The sequence below is a fragment of the Ascidiella aspersa genome, chromosome 1, assembly GCF_963924565.1.
Source record: "Ascidiella aspersa chromosome 1, kaAscAspe10.2, whole genome shotgun sequence".
In the NCBI taxonomy this organism is placed as follows: domain Eukaryota; kingdom Metazoa; phylum Chordata; class Ascidiacea; order Phlebobranchia; family Ascidiidae; genus Ascidiella; species Ascidiella aspersa.
Genome location: NC_139447.1, coordinates 8,755,826 through 8,772,790, shown reverse-complemented (window position 1 = coordinate 8,772,790; position 16,965 = coordinate 8,755,826). Strand labels below are relative to the sequence as shown.

Sequence of the window (16,965 nt, the reverse complement as noted above, 5' to 3'; positions counted from 1 at the left end):
CTAGCTTAATGCAGTGGCTTAATACATAGTAATGACGTAATTTGTTATTAAATTGGAACGCAGTACTTATTTGTTTCGGAATTGTATCGTAAATGGAATAAAATGAAAAAAAAATGTTATTCATAACCTCAAGTGTAATTATTAGTTCTTCATTTTTTTTCTGCATTTTTCATTGTTTCGAAAATACTTTTTCGTTGATGACAAGAGTTTATCAATCCTCTTTCGTCGAAATAAAAGTGAAAAAAGAGTAAAACTATAAACTTATCTTATATAGATAGATATGGAAGTTATTCTATAGCAGTAATGTTTTGCTATATGTTTATTATCTCGAATTGTTTTGAATTATCAACGTTTAAAGTTGTTACAGAAAGTGCACTTGAGTTAACATGTTGCACAGAGAGTTTTTCGAGTGTCGCTAACCCGATCTTTGGAATTTATTCTAGTGGATAACACTATTTGACTCAAGATATGCTTCGTCCGTTGACAGGTATTCGAAAATTCCAATAACCCAATTGTTAGACAGGCGATTAGTGTGCTTCTTCTACTACTCATTGTTTTTACTACTCAGATTACAATTTTCTTGTTAATTTTTTAAATCATATACTGCGACCCTCAACACTCGACCCCTTAGGGTTTTCGAGCCCAAGGTTGGAAATCACTCGACTAAACAAATTAAAACTAAAAAATACTTGTTATACGAAGCTCATTAAATCCATTTCGATAAAAAGTATTAAATATATAACAACAGTCTATGCTGTCCAGCAATGCAGCGAAAAAACACAACTAAAATATTACATTTTAAATGACTGTAGCACAGAAAGTAAAGGCAGCTATAACAAAGGAGACATACAAATTACGGACATTTTAGCAATTAACGGGGCTATATAGGAAGTATAAGAAAATATTTGCGTTCGTCACAAAGAAATGACCATATTTATGGGAGCAACTTCTTGACATCGGTACATGCATGATAGAGCTGGGCAGCCATGATGACAAACGGAAACACGAATTTTATGAATCGAAAAGAGAACGACGGATCCGTAACATACTCGGTAGAAAGTTGCACAAAAATCGCCACCAACACTGCAAAAGTCGTTGAAAGGAACTTTAATATAATACAACACTATTGTTATACCAAAATTTTTAAAAAAGTTATAAAATGTCCCCTTTTTATGTTTCTCAGTCAGTTATTAAATATATTTTAAGACAACAATACAATTTTGTGGTTTCAAATGAACTTAAGTCACAACACAAATATTTTAAAGTTTTTGTTGGCAATTTTTTGTGCGATTAACTCTCGCTTATGGCTCAAAACGTTTTTTTGCGTCAAAGTTATGTTTTTTTTTTCTTTGTAGTTTTGCAGGTTTGTCGATAATATACAAAAATAATTTTAAAGTCGCAAAACCAAAATAGTAAAATCCATGGTGCTAAGCAGCTGATCGCGTACAGGTACCGTTGACATTTTTATCCCAGAATAACAGAAACATTAAGTTTTATAATAAACAGTTGCTACTTTGCGGTTTTGCACGCTTACCCTCTATGCATTGAACAACCAACATCCCGAATGCAGTACAAGCTCGTTCGGAATCAATTTGATCGCAGCAATTGCATTCATCACAATAATATGCAGTCCCAAATGTCACATACGACCAAATAAGCTGTGCCAAAGCAATCTCAATGCAATGGGATCGAACAAACGAAAGTATTTTGTTGAAGGTTTCATCTGGAACTTTTAACTGTTCTCCAGAAGCACAACTGAAAACGTAAACATGTGTGTTGCTGGTAAATTTAACTTTACTCAGATACAGTTCAATAATCTGAAGACAGGTCTTTTATTAGGCAAAGCAACGCTGTTTCAGGCCAGTGGAGAACAACTGTTGTTTTCTCAGGTTAGTGCAGGCTTTGAATTTATGGTAAGTACTAACATCTTACTGAGCAAAATTTGACTAAGCCTGCATGGCTATTTTTATTATAACAAGACTTACCTTATATTCGGATCGAAGTAAATCCATAGCAGATGGACAAGGCCAAAAATGATTTGAAAACCACTCGCAAACAACATAAATTCGGAAGCCGGGCTTCGACGCATTTTTACCGCTGACTACAAAATATAAAAAATCCTAATAACTTTATATCCTACAAAGCAATTTTCGATCACTGCCTTCAGGATTGCGAGATATAGCTAACAGATTTGTTCTATATGCATCATATCTGGGGACAACCCAACCTACTACACGTTCTGATCTCCTACTCGTTTCCACGACATTTCCTTTTATACTTGTTTGGCGGTGCGTAATTAACCAAAGCGCCAACTCAAATCTTGAGTGCTGGATGTTAAACGACGATACGAAGGGGGTATATCCTATACCGCGTTAGGTTAGCATTGATTGTGAAAACAATTCATCGCGTTACACGAGAACAACCTGAAGTCGCGCGTTGCTACAAACACTACTTCGATTTTCTGTTGGTTTCAAAGACTAAACTCACACAGATCAAGTCTAAACTTATTATTCACAAGGGGATAGCAGAAGTGCAGGGATGTTTTAGGTGCTGAGAAACAAGGTTATTTCCCAGTTTGCAAGCACCGTTTTTTATCTTTCGCTGTGCGTGAGCGAGCGTGAAACAGTCTTTGGAATGGCGTCTATTCGAACGGCTATTCCTGGTTTCTTAAACTGTGCGTCGTTTTAATTTTCCAAGGGCGTCGCATAACGTTAAGTATAAAACTCATTTGCGTCAACAATACAATTACAAACGTTGCATTCTTTTGGCATGCGCATTTGAATTATTAGTACAAAAACACTGCACCAATTAAACATTAGGATTTTATGATCAACAGGTAACTAAATATAATAAAAAAATAGGTAAAATTTATTTAGATGAGTGCGCCATAAGTACGAAACATTTTTCCAAAGATGTCGCAAGAAGAAAGATTGAGAACCTCAGGGCTATATTAACGTCGGGGTAACACGGTTGAATGACAAACACACAAAAAAATGGTTTCGAAGCAACAAAAAAGTTCTACTAATAAATAATTAGAACTGTTTTCTTGAGGTAAAATCGATTTTAATTAGTTTCAGTGATTTTTCAAGCAATATACCCAAAACTGGCAACACAAAGTATTCAGCATCTAGTGTATTTTTCGTAATTCATTACAATACATTACTTTCTGCTGGTTGTATTTTTTTGGTGTTTTTGTAAGTATTTCAGTTTATACATGGTTGTAATTGTTTTACAAAAGTTAACTTTGTTTGGCTGGCATTTTTAAAACCTGTATATTTATAAACAACAAATATATGTTTTAATTGTTGCTTTTTATGCCAAACCAGCGTGGCTACATAACACATAAACAGCTGGCAGCGCATTCTAGAGGCAATTTTAAAAAACGCACAATTCGAAGCGCTGCTCAAAAATGTTGTTTCTTCGCGCATGTTTTTTTCTTGTTAACTGATTATGCGATTGACTTGATTTTACTATAGCCTTTCCTTGGGACTCTTCATCGAATTAGACCAGGAGTTCTTAAACTTATTTTACCGCGGAGCTCTAACATTTTTTTTGTTTCGAACTGACCAGTGAAGCCAAGAAATGTTTGGTGATGACGTCATAATACAAACAGACCTCAGAAATTTGCTGTTTCCGGTCCAAAAAATGTGAAATGAAATAAAGTCTAAGTATATTTAGTGCAAAAACGTTTAATTTTTAACTAAAGCCTTCTCTTTTCGTTGAAAAACAGATAGCTTAAATATACACTCATAGTTCAATTAGGCTTTGATGGACCCATAAACCTAGTTCACGTACCCCCATGGACCCCAGTTTAAACCCCCTAAATTAGGCGATATTTAATACTTCTCGCAAATCCAAGATAAAAGACCTGAAATAGAAAATGGGTGGGCGCAAGTAACTCATCGCACTTCTTGACGCAGAAAATGTGCAACGGTTGTTTTTTGGTTGTATTCACAATCGAAGCAGTCGTGCGCAAAAGAGCGAAAAAAACGAGCGCTTGAGTGCGTTTGTGTAAGGGAAGTATAATTCGCCGTGCTGGAAAAGGCCAAACTGCACAGCAGTGAAAATATACACTCAAAAACAAACGTAAACACAAACAAACCTAAGCACATGAAACATCTCTACAACCACTCGAACCGTTGAACGAGTATCGCGTACTTTTTACTCCGTTCCGCCAAGACATTCGAAAAGTCATTCCAACGATTCCGGTATGACACAGTGTCTGGTTAAAAATAGGAAAAGACAAAAAAGTGAAATTTGAGTTGGATTGGGTTTTTTTAATGGAAAACTTGATTTGGGACTATGTGTATTCTGTATTATTTTGAATCGAGAGTAATTTGCAATACAATTTCACTCTGCTGTGTGAATGTAAGATAAATGCCGGCCTCTGCCGATGGCAAGTTCAACTCATATTGGACCAACAAACGCAGTTTACGATTAAAAACAATATTCCCTAACTACAAAAGGGTCGTAATTAAAAAAGAACGGGATGAAGTTCAGTAAAATAAGAAAATGGCTGTACAATACATACACTTGTTCATGTGCGTAGTCCCGAGTACAACTCTAGTTATATTCACCATAACGAGGCTAAAAAAATATCACCATCTAAAAAAACGGCGAAAAAAATTGGAAACCACAAAAAGGTCGCAGCGATACAATCAAACAAAAAACGGGTTAAGCAATGGGACAGGATGTATTGAGTAATGAGTGGTGTGTCGACGTATGCGCGTAACACGAAAGGACAGTTTCACTTCTTGTATAAATAGTCACGTTCATAGAAATAGTGGAAGCAACGAGTGCGGGTTTCAAGCGGCAAATCTCTTTAGCGAATTTTCCCCCGAAAATTCCCGACCTCTATAAGCGTCGCCGATTGCAGTTCAAAATATTGAGCTTGGGGTCGAGCGACGCTCTTAAACATTGAAAATTGCTGACATACGAAAATAACTCAAAGAACATTGCAGAGTTTAAGGTTTTACATTTCTAGATGCTGTAGTTAAAACGCTTGTCAGAACACTCAGTTGAGTTAGCGCGTCAGCTAAGCATTTAGTGCGTGATAAATAAAAGTGCTTGGAGGCAAGGTAATTTCATTGTGTCACGAGTAGTGGAAATGTCGCGGGAACTTTAAGGTGAATATTTATAATATGAAAGGCGCCAAGATATTCATATAATCGGGCGCTGTTCAAAAGAATTTAAAAAATGTGGATCACGTCAACATCACGAATGCTAGTTACGTGAATCACATGAATTCTGTTCATAAGAACTTTATGAAAACGTTTCACAGAAACGGCATAAATACTGGTCACGGGAAAACTAACTAAAGCGTTCACGAGAATATTGCTCATGTGAACAAACACGGGCATGAAAAATTGTTACACCAACTTTACTCATTCTTTTCAAGAGAGTGGCATTACAACAGTTATGAGAGGAATCCATGAATAATGTTCACGTGAACAAGTTGAATACAATTCATGAAAACTTTATTTATATTGTTGATTAAATCGGTAAAAAAAAATAATCAAGAAAACTCTGAACGACGCTCACTGGAACGGCATGAAAACTGAATAAACAATGCTTATAAGAAAGTTAAAAAAAAACGTTTCTAAATTTTATCCGTAGCAATGTAAGTAACGTTTACCTAAACGGCAGAGGAGTGTTAACAGCATAACAAAATGTTCATTTCAATGGAACAGATTGAATACCACAAAACAGACTACGAAATGGTTCGCGAAATGATATGAGTTTTTTTAAGTGAACGAGATGATTACATGTATTGATGAAAGTTTATGAAATAAAATACACAGTACGTTAAAACTTTTCAAATTTGGCGGGTCACAAAAGTATCAAATGCTGTTAAGCGCAATCCAGTTTAATATTTTAACGAGTAAAAATATGTGAATTATGTATTGTAGAGTGTACGGGTTAGTTCAACAAAAGTTAATTTCGACAAGTGCTGTAAATTGTTGGCATAACGGCGACCTGGTCACGTATTACTAAATCGTACTAAAGTGTCTCGAGGTAAATATAAATAAGCCAACTTTAGTAAAAAACGAGACTTTATTGGTTCGGGCACAGAGAAAAAAAAGTTGCACACCTTTAGGTTACCTTGACTAAAAAGTAAAGCACAAAACCGATGCGATCACTACGTATACTACAATAAATAAGAAACACAAAAGCAATAAACGAGTTTTTTTGCATGTGATGTGCAACTTAACTGTGGAGAGAGTGTCAAAATACGGTGTCTTGAAACGTTTCGATTCAAGTTATTGTAATTTATTCTTTAATTTAGGCCTTTTAGTTTTACTTATCGAAGATTCGAGTTGCGTGTTTCGTACTGGGTCATACACTTAAAATTAGAAATATATATTGAAACAGGCGGATGCAACAAAATAGTGGGTCCGATCAAAATAGATATTTCAGTGGTCGACCGACAAATCGTGAGGTTTGAGACTGAAATGGATACGGCTTATTAAACAAACGCAAAAAAAGAGCTTTCTTAAAACAACACGGGGAATAGACATCAAAGTACACACAGACATAAAATGGTTTAAACCATTGCGACAAATATTAAACTAGTTCAAGAACATATACACAAACACCTTTGTATTCGTGCACCCTTACCAAGGCCTAAAAGGACTAAAGTGTCTATTTCAATCAGTCCAGGAACTCAACAAAACTTTACCAAGATCGATTTTCGCGTCTCAACGATGGCAATATCCGAGCGAATTTTTTCGAAAGGCGATCATTTCGTTCCTTCAAGGCTTTTATCGTCGCATTTCCCCAAGAGTACTTTCTTGTACAATCATGATTTTTTGGGGGCGATTTTCGATCGGACCTCAAACATTTGACTCTAGTTCGAGGTGGTCGTAGGAACCTGGCACCGGGAGGAACCGGGCCATGTAGGAACGCTTGGCGTCTTCGACGTCATCGTCCGTCACGGGCCGGTGATTTTCCTCGTAAGCCTGCAAAAGGTTCAAAGAGAAAATGTTTGAAGTATAAATAAGGCTGCCGTGCGTAGCTCTGCGATAGTTTTTAATGCCAATAATTCACAAAACATCATGGTTTTTAATTAAAATGATATTACAGCTTTTGGTGTATCACATTTTTTTTTGGTATCCCAGTTGTTAATGGATTTCAGATGTTAATGACAGTTTTTATTGGCGCTATTTAAGACAGTTTTTAATAGCGGTATCAATATCAGTTAACCAATCAGATTTTTCGAAATAGGTAGTGCACTATATTCGGGGTACACTATATTTCGTGGAATCGTGCGGACAAGTAATTTTCTTCCACACAAAGTCAATAAGATCCAGTAAAACACAAAGTTGACTTTTTTGAAACTTTACCTGAAAATAGTAACAGTGAAGAGTAAAAAGCCCCGCAAGCTCTTAACTAATACTTTATACCAAAGAAACATGAAAAATCATCCCTCACCTCTTTTGCGACCTCGCGCAGGTCTCGGGCTTGGGACTTTCCCGTGGCGTCTACCATTTGCGAGAAGGCACTCTCCTTGTTGGCGAGGAGAAGATGTGGCTCGTCGAACTCCGTCACTCTTCCCGCGTCCATCACCTGAGGAAGAAGAGGGGCATCTTAATCATTTAGAGCAGGAGTCACCGAACTTGTTTCACACAGGTCCGAGTAAATATAAAGACTGGCGATCGCCGAACGGATAAATGTAAATATTAACTATCGCGGGCCGGATATACATATTTGTCCAGACCAGGGTTTCTCAACCGTGGCCCTCGGCCCCCCTGGGGGCCACGGAGCGGTAATTGGGGGGCCATGGGCATAGGCGTGGCCAGTGGGACACAGGGGCCATTTTTCAAAAAAAATTATAATATATTTTACTCTTAATTTTTTGTAGCATTTATTAGCAGTACACAACTGTCGATCACAGGCATGCCACACCTTCAATTGTCATGCACTGTTACGTCACAAACGATATAGTTATTATGTTTGCTGTATACTTATTAATGTAGTTTTATTACTTTTAGTCATTTGTTTTTTCTTTTTAAAAACATTTTAAGCATTGCGTTAAAAGTCGACCAGTTGCTGAGCGAAACATTTTGCTAGTATGTTTATTTGTTTTTGATACGACCGTTAATCAGTTGTAACGAGCCCCCCACTTTTTTGTAATGTTTTATAACACAGTTTTCTAAAACGTTTTTAGACGAGAGATGTTAAAAGTAGAAGCGTGAATCCTTTTCTTTCGTTTATCGAGGAAAGTTAGGCCTTACCCAACGTACATGTGCTGCTTTTATATGTATCCAATATCATCAGCACTTTTCAGGCGGTCGGGCCGATTTGTTGCCGATAAATCATTAAGAGTCCGTCAAATGCCGTTGGGCGAGAACTAACGTATAATCTCAGGTGTAGAGATTTCGCAATTCCCTTAAGGAGTGTTAAGTTGCAAAATAAACATTCCGTAGGAAAACGCATGAAGTACGCTGGAGAGTAACTCAAGGTCATTTTAGGACAATACTCAGCTAGGTTCGTTATGTAAATTAATAGTAATTCATAAACCGAAAATCCATAAATCATCTCGACGAATGTAGTAACATTGGCTTGGCTCAATACAAAACAGAGCAAAAAAATAACTTGGCAAGATCAAGCTTTGCAATGACTAAATAAGTTAACTTAAATTAAAATAACTTTTTTGTTAATTTTGGAGCGAATAAGTGCATTCATTCGTTGATTAATGTCTGTATTTGATATTAACTTGGAGAAGTAAAACAAGAAAAAATACACGTAGAAACAACGCTAAATATTTTTTTATAAGCAAGGGGGCCACGGGTGTTGAGAACCTTTCAAAGGGGGCCACGAAGCATAAAAGGTTGAGAACCACTGGCCTAGACCTTATTTAACTTAATCTAATTTATATAAAACATAAGAAACGTTACCAAAACGGGGTAAGAATATCAAATCCCACAGGGGTAGGTTGCAACTTGAGCGTTTCGAATATCTCTTGCTTTTTTAACGGCATTAGCTCTTGCCACAAATAATACAACTAAAAACCAGTCAAACATGGCACAAACTCAAATAAGCGTTTTTTTGTTTATCTTTTCAAGGAGTAAAACAGTCTTAAAATTTCTTCATAAGAAAAATGGCTTTTTACTTAGTGTTTATGATTCACAAATATTTCTGTTTTTTTTGCAATTAGCGAAAATCAAGGATTGGAGTGCGAGCCGCTTGTAAGACAAACATGTTTAACTAAGGTCTCAAGAAATCATGTCCGATACTTATTGTTCCTATACTCCATATTTAGGACGGAAGGTAAGGCCGTTCTATCTAAGCAATCTAATTTTAACAGTAGAACAGGTATGTTGGTTTGCGAACTATTGGTATACTTTGGCATTTGACATCAAATAGACGTAAGTTTTAATCCTTTAGGAACAGCGTTTTTTAACAGCGCTTGTTAACCCACGAAACATTTCTTTTATCTTCTTTTACTTTATCTTTCGACTTAACTTATTCGGTTATGGGGCGTATAAAATACAAACTTGCAAGGACTTCCAGAGCAATACCGGTCTAACCAAAAATTGAGCTCGCTAGGTGCACCGCCAGGTTCTAGAGGTCTACAGGTGCGCCGTGAGGTAAGAAAAATAAGAAAACAGCGCCTTTGCATGTCAATTTCCAGTTGACAACAATTTGATTGTGAAATCTTGCCAACTTATTTTGTTTGGTCGTAACAAAACTTTCAGTTTTCAGTCATAAATGAAACTCACCAGCACACGATCCGAGTCGATGATGGTGTTAATCCGGTGCGCCACAGTGATGACCGTGCAGGCCCGGAAAGTTTGCCGGATTGTTAGTTGGATCAGCTTGTCGGTTCTGAGCAAAAAATGGTTCATATGTTTAAGTGAAAACCTTAACAAATAAAAAAACTCTACACTGAAATAGTTATAGGAATGAACACTGGAAAGCGTTTCTTGGATATTTGTGCTTGAAAGGTTACATTATCACTACAAATAGTGCAAAAACATTCAATATTTTAAAAGTGCTTTAATCAAAAAGCTACCGTTGTTTACTGTTAACTTTTGAGTGTTTTATTTTATTAAACACTGCTCCTAGTGGCGCGCTTTGCCTCGAGCAGAAACGTGTCTCCTTCGTGTGGTTCATTTTTAACGTGACTTTGTTGGTGGGAACAGCTAACTTTGTTGCTGTTTAAGTTTACATTTACGCTTTGTTGATTAGAGTTGGTAAGTTTGTTTATTTGAATTCTATTTAAAAAAGGAACTAAGTTGTTGTAACCATCATTGTGTTTACTGCCAGTTAACTGATAAAAACTTTAGTCGATCAACTTTTATTAGTTAAAAAACGTTGTTTAATGCTTGCATTTAATTAACTTACTTTTAGCGAAATATAAACATTACACCTAAAACTGAGGTTACAAGTATATATATATTTTTTTTCTTTTGAGCTTGTTTTATCACTACGTTGGTGCGAGTTTGTAATCGCACGATTTGTTATCGCTGTTTTACATGTGTGGATGGTTGCAATTAGTCGCTTTATAAGAAGTCTGTCTTGCATCCTGATGAGGCGTCTTGTATAGGACGTGGAATCGTCGATTGATTACAATAAAACTGCTGGATGAGCAAGCCTCGGTTATACATTATGCCTGGCAGCAATAGCTTATTTTTAGTATTATTGGTATATTTCTTGCCCGACCTCATATCGACGTTGGCGGTCGCCTCGTCCACGATCAGAATTTTGCTTTTCCGCAAGATGGCTCTCGCGAGACATACGAGCTGACGTTGACCGACGCTGAAGTTCGATCCGGCCTCGGCTACTTCGCATTCCAACTTTAGCGGGAAGCTCTCAACCAGATGACGCAGCTGGACCTGTGTGTGGAAATGGATTCAATTATGTTCCGTCGTGTGTAATATCGTTAGCGTGAGTTTATTTTTTTGAGCTAGGCATTTTTAAGGGTGGTCGGATGTAACACATCAAATTGAAATTTATAGAAGTTGATTTTTTTACACTGCTTAAAGTTAACGATTTCCTGAATTTTTCGCAAGTCGTGATTTTTTTTACAAACTTTTATTGTAAAAAGGTCTAAAAAGTTTGCAAAACTTCCAATTCGAGATAAATTAAATCTTCTGTCTAAGAGAAAATGTAAAGAGTTCAGGCGAAACCATTAAAGCTATGGAAACTGAAAATAAGACAGACCAATGCTCCGTTTATATCCTTGTCTCACAGACTTTTTCAAAAAAAAAAGTCGAGCATAAACAAAGCATTTCACTTTTAATTTGATTACCTGCTCCAGAGCGTCCCACAGTTCCGAGTCAATAAAAACCGAAAACGGGTCGAGGTTTTTCCTCAGCGTTCCAGCGAAGAGCAAGGGGTCCTGAAATTGATAAATACGAAACAATATAAAAACGGCATTTGCTGATGATTTAGACACGCAATTTTGTAGCAGACGCTTCTTGTGAAGTTTGCGCGAAAATTTCAAAAAGTTTTTTTTAAGCAAGCGAAAAGCGTTTGCCAGCTTTCTGAAACTTAAAAATGACAATAAAGAAGCAAAAAGACCTAATATATTTTCGAAAATGATTAGCTTTCGCACAAACATGCTTTTTCAGGTTAAGGTATGAATCATTGGATGAAGCAATTGGGTTGCAGTTATAAAAAAGGGGTTTTATAAAAAAAAAAAATATATATATTTTTTGCGATAATTACATTTCTCGCCATTTTCCCAGTGACGTAATTAGGTATTTTAGAGTTGGTTTTGCTAAAACCTTTTAAAAAGTATTTAAGACATTGTACTAAACACAGTTAAGTTTAAGTTGATTCGGGCTTAAATTAAACCACGCTCAACTAATAAAAATAAAACCTTGCGTGGTGATGTACCTGGGGAATCACCGACAACGCCGACCTTAGTGACGTCAGACCCAGTGAAGACGCGGCGATGCCGTCGATGTAGATCTCCCCGGTGGTGTACTCGTTCATGCGGAACAAAGCGGAAATAAGCGAGCTCTTGCCTGCCCCCGTGCGGCCGACGACACCGACCTGCGAAAATAAAAAAATTTGAACTTAAATTTTCAAAGAGTATTGAACTCGAAATTAAACTAAACGAAAAAAAAATTCATTGTACGCTGTATTAAAAAAGAAAGTTTTTTGTCAAAGCACTATTGAGGAAAGAGACTCTACAAAACTGTACATTTCAAGTGAAAAGAAAATAGCAATTTGATTTGCTTGAAAAATATAAAAGTTCTTAATTGATCGACTGATTCGGTTAGTGCGTTAATCTATTAAAGGCTCCCCCCCGTTCAATGCAGCAAGTATGGTTTCATGGTTGTTTATCGACTCGCTTCCCTCTAAGCCTGTGTAGCTCAGTTGGTAGAGCGACGATCACAGTCTGGCCGGAGGTAAGGGGTTCGAACCTCACTACAGGGTAGTTTTTCTAGCCTGACCTTGTTTGCATAAATCAGGGATTCCCAACCTTTTTATGATCTCGTACCACTTGGACGCACTGTAGTGTCACGCGTACCACTTTTTGCAGAAAACTAATTTGATCGAATCATATTTTTTTCTATTTTTAGCGCATTATTCAACGCTAATTGTAGTTTAAGCTAAAAACACTAGATTATATCTATCAAGAGCAATCATTTGACATAACCTTGGACCACTATCTCACAGCGTTGTACGCTTTACAAAGCAACTCTGCTCACAAAATATAAAATAAACAAAATATAAAGTTGTGAATCCAGGGTTTTGTAAAAAAAAAACGAAAGCTACTTGACGAAAAAAACGAAAGCGTACCACCTGAACAGCCTTCGCGTACCACTAGTGGTACGCGTACCACAGGTTGGGAACCCCTGGCATAAATGATAAACGACTGATTTGGTTAGTCCAGTGGTACTCAACGGGGGTGCCGCGGCACTTTAGGGTACCTTTTTTAACGCTCTCAAGGATGCCGAAAGATATTTTAAATTCTTTAGGATTCCAATTTTGCTCTATTGGTAAGCTTCTTGATACAATTTTTTGTGTACAATAAAAGTGCCAAAACGTTATAAGTTTTTTTCGAACGTTGTTGCACAGTAAATGTGCTGTTTCAATCTCGTTTAATGTAACACTGCAGTTTATCACTCAGCAAAAATACGAGCAAGGGTGCCGTAAACTATTTATAATTTCTGTAGGGTGTCGCAAGCCAAAAAATGTTGAGAACCACTGGGTTAGTCTATTAAAGGCTTGATCAAAGTTGGTAAACGTATGTGTGTGTGCGTGTAATGTGTATCTATCATTAGTGTCATATTAGTTCTACTTTCACTCTTTACCTTCTCGTGAGCTTTCACGTTGAGCCTTATCTTGTGCAGTACGTCGGGGCCGCCCCGGTAGTGAGAATAGCACAGGTTGTCGAAGGTCACGACCCCGTACTGGGGCCATTCGGGGGGCGGGGTCGGCCCCTGGTCGTCGTGGGGCGCCTCGGGCTCAATCTTGTAGTACTCCTGGATGCGCTCGACTGACGTCATCTGTAACGTAATGGGATTGTGTGACGTTGCGAAATGTACGGTTGTAATAAAGTAAGGCGGGGTTTATCGTTTGTGTAAGAACTCTTATTTCTCTTTACTGTTTTTTTTTACTTTATGTGTACTAAGCCGGGGACTAATGGCGGTGATTTTATCTTCTTAATGTCTTACTACTGAATAGAGCTCTTTTTCAAGAAACATTTATGACCTGCGATCAATTTATAAATCAAGTAGACTAGAACAGTGCTTCTTAAACTTTTTTAGTTTTGTTCACCCCTAGCATCTATCTCCAGATTTCATTCACCCTTGTCCCATGATATGATAAAACTATCTCGTCTATATATAACAGCACAAAATGACTTGGGTTGTTTCGATTTTTTAATATCAACTCAAGCTAAGTTTTACCTTTGCAAATCTACAATTTCTCGAGTCCAGAAATATAAAGTTACAAAAGCACAAAACAAAGTCACCAAATTTTCGTAGTGATACCCCAAGTGAAACCAACCTCACTATTACAATTAGCAAAAAATAACTAAAAACAGCAGGTCAGTATAGTCGATTTACTGCAGAGCTATCATCCATTTCTGACGGTTCACCCTTATACACCCCTTTTGGTTGGTTCACCCCTGCAAAAATTTTATTCACCCTGGGGTGAACCATTCACCTGTTTAAGAAACACTGGACTAGAACACTAGACTGTCCAAATCAATTGCCTTTCGATCATTAAAATGTTTCAAAAGATAAATACTCTTGCGTTATAGCGGTCATAGATAGGATCTAATATATTTTCCGATATCACCAACAAAGAGTTGCTAAATGAATGCTCTGACGTTATTTTTTTTTGTTAATTGGGCAACTTTGCAACGAATTGAGGACTTATTTCGACAGGTTTTGTTCAATCATACGATTTGGATCTACTGCCCTTGTGGCTTTATTATGTCGTTGGTCTTAATGCTATGGTGTAGATTGCTTTAGATATTGTTGCTTTGTAGCTCTTATTGTCTGTTTCCATCACAGGCTTCACCCAAAACAAAATAAAAACACAGCGGGTTACCTGATTTTCGACCTCGGTGCTTTGTCGGACGCCCCACTGGAACATTCCCATCAGCATGATGGAGTAGGACAGGGTCAGGCCCACCTGACCGGCGTCCAGGTCCATGTGGTGTGATAAGATGACCGAAGAGAAGGCCACGGTTCCGATGAAGAAGGCGCTTAATGTGTCAAGACGAAGAGCCAACCACCGACCGCCACCAAGAAACAGAAACCAAGCGGCTGCAACGAAACTTTGCATGTTTTATCACTGTTAAGGGTCAAAGCAGACTTGGACAACTAGCAATCTTTGTAAATGGTCGTATTTGTCTAATTATTTATAGCAAAACTGAAGATTTACAAAAAAATATAAAAAACAGACTGTTTAAAAAGTATCGCTTGGCCTATTTTACATGTATATTTACGCTCTATGAAAACTTTCATGATAACGTTTTCAGTTGTTCAAAAGTATAACTTCTTTCACGTAAATTCTTGCGAAGTGCAATAAACTTTCATGCGAGCAAAAAAAGGCAAAAGGACGTCGGCCACACCTGGGCCTGTACTTACAGCTGTGCAGATCTTGCATCTGGTGAAATGTCTGTTCGAAGTAGTTCTGCATCCCGAACGCTCTCACAGTGGCAAGACCTTGCAGTGTGGAAGACAGGTGGGAAAACACGGGGCTGCGACCTGCATAAAAAGTAATGTTTAGTTAAAGGACTCATTTCACGTTGCTGAGCGATAGGGTGCGATACGCTGCATTACATTGTGGTAAGTTGCGATACGTTACGGTACGATATGTTATGATAAGATGCGTTACTAAGTGCTACTATAAGATGTGTTACGATTTGTTAGGAATTTAGGATACATTACATGACTTTCATTAATATTCGATACATTTAAGCGTGAAAACCAACATTTTTCATATCCGACACGTTCGATAAGATAAAATATTTAAACCCAAACAACGATTTAAGCTCTTGTACTATTTCGAAGAGCTGGTAAAAGCTGCTTAATTATGGCATCAAAATGTGCGTTTGGAATTTGCCTAAAATTCTGAACTAAAAAAGCAAGGAATCAACTTACTGGCGCCCTCCATTCGCTTAATGTCACGTGACGTCTTAATGTAGTACTGACGTAGCCATACGAAGTAGCACAACAGGGGAAGAACCACGATGAGTACATAGAAGTTAATGATGACAGCGAGGAGCAGGATGCTGAAGATGGTGAAGGATATCTGGGACAATCGGAATATTTAAAATTGGATTACATTGCTTGTGTCGTTTAAATCAATTTAATGTTATAACAAATGTAGGCTGGTTAAGGTGAGCTGCTAAACAACTTAACCAATGCATATGTGGTTTGCTAGTCGTTTAGATTTAAAGCCAGTCGAAAATGCATACAACACAGTTTTTTTCCAATTTCCAAAAAACGCATGCAAGAAAGAAGCTTAAGCCAAGATTTGAATTTAGCTTTATTATTTTAGGATTAAACTTCTAAGCATTGAAAGTTGAACACCACTGACACCTGAATCAGCAGTATGTTTTCGTTGACTCTGGCAGCCAAGATCTTACATAAATAAAGTCCATGAGCGTCAGTGGAAGAATCTCATCGACCTGTCCCATGTCCTTTGAAAATCGGTTCAATATTCGACCTACAAATAAGGAACAACTGAGTTTCATGTGTACTGTGTATACAGTTATAGTACACTCAGAGCGGATGCAGAAGGGGTAAAAACACATTTTTTCTTTTTTTTAAGTTGTTTACTTTCCCGTCAAATAAAACTTTCTACTCTTGTGTTTTAAGTGCAGCTGTTTTTTTTTTATAAAGATATGCTTTTTTATAAAGATATGCTAATTGCTCGAAACACATTGACCTTTCAATAACGAAAATAACAAAAAAGATTTATACAATAACGTTTTTTTAGTTTGCATTGCACGAACATTCCGGCAGGCCAAAATTTCTTTACAAGTAAAATATATATATTAGTTTCAAGATAAACGTGTTTGTAAAGTCACACGGAAGCCACACCTACCGACAGGGTTGACGTCAAAGAAGCGGATTGGCGCGTGGAGGATTGCGTGAAACATTTTGTCGTGCATGGAAATTCCCGATATCACGCAATAGTAGAACTGCGTGATCGTTCGTGAGTACATGGCGACTATGAAGGCCGCAGTCAAAGCTGGAATACAAAGCAGTGCTTATTAAAATCGAAAAAATTAAAACCGACAAATTCATTAGAAACGAAAGTGTCAAAACATAGTGAAGCGTAAAGTATACCATTATACTATTTTATTACAATGTCAAACTTCTGTAAAAAGGTCTTTGCTATCCTTGCGTAGTATTGTCTTTTTTAACAAACATTTTTTTAGGCGCTAAGTATTTTTGTTACCAAAACAAGAAAGTTAGTATCACAGTACAGGGTGGCCACACAGTTTTATAAAATAATTTCAAAGACATCAGAAAATGTCTTGCC

At 37.2% G+C, this 16,965-nt stretch overlaps 2 protein-coding genes across 2 annotated transcripts in view; both read right to left on the bottom strand.

Moving 5' to 3' along the window:
• Nucleotides 1-23: 23 nt before the first annotated feature.
• Nucleotides 24-2,275, bottom strand: LOC146167082 (uncharacterized). The gene is made up of 3 exons (XM_083390851.1): nucleotides 1,986-2,275; nucleotides 1,535-1,755; nucleotides 24-1,083 (listed from the first exon to the last, which is right to left on the bottom strand). The coding sequence occupies exons 1-3, from the start codon at nucleotides 2,087-2,089 to the stop codon at nucleotides 935-937; spliced, it is 474 nt and encodes a 157-aa protein (XP_083246977.1). The 5' UTR covers nucleotides 2,090-2,275; the 3' UTR covers nucleotides 24-934.
• A 4,532-nt stretch (nucleotides 2,276-6,807) lies between these two features.
• LOC146167081 (ATP-binding cassette sub-family C member 4-like) overlaps nucleotides 6,808-16,965 on the bottom strand; it is a 37,806-nt gene continuing 27,648 nt past the window's right edge. The window contains exons 20-31 of the mRNA XM_083391051.1: nucleotides 16,525-16,671; nucleotides 16,064-16,143; nucleotides 15,576-15,726; nucleotides 15,060-15,179; nucleotides 14,518-14,735; nucleotides 13,272-13,466; nucleotides 11,845-12,003; nucleotides 11,255-11,344; nucleotides 10,666-10,838; nucleotides 9,723-9,828; nucleotides 7,432-7,566; nucleotides 6,808-6,959 (exon numbers count right to left, since the gene is read on the bottom strand). Of these exons, the coding sequence (XP_083247177.1) occupies nucleotides 6,834-6,959; nucleotides 7,432-7,566; nucleotides 9,723-9,828; nucleotides 10,666-10,838; nucleotides 11,255-11,344; nucleotides 11,845-12,003; nucleotides 13,272-13,466; nucleotides 14,518-14,735; nucleotides 15,060-15,179; nucleotides 15,576-15,726; nucleotides 16,064-16,143; nucleotides 16,525-16,671 (1,700 nt within the window). The 3' untranslated portion in view covers nucleotides 6,808-6,833. The remainder of the gene's footprint in view (nucleotides 6,960-7,431; nucleotides 7,567-9,722; nucleotides 9,829-10,665; nucleotides 10,839-11,254; nucleotides 11,345-11,844; nucleotides 12,004-13,271; nucleotides 13,467-14,517; nucleotides 14,736-15,059; nucleotides 15,180-15,575; nucleotides 15,727-16,063; nucleotides 16,144-16,524; nucleotides 16,672-16,965) is intronic.

Coding starts and splice junctions, on each gene's coding strand:
- LOC146167082 (XM_083390851.1), bottom strand. CDS start 2,089: ATGCGTCGAAGCCCGGCTTCCGAATTTATGTTGTTTGCGAGTGGTTTT. Junction 1,756..1,985: donor TACTTCGATCCGAATATAAG/GTAAGTCTTGTT, acceptor TTACGTTTTCAG/TTGTGCTTCTGGAGAACAGT. Junction 1,084..1,534: donor GGTTGTTCAATGCATAGAGG/GTAAGCGTGCAA, acceptor CGACTTTTGCAG/TGTTGGTGGCGATTTTTGTG.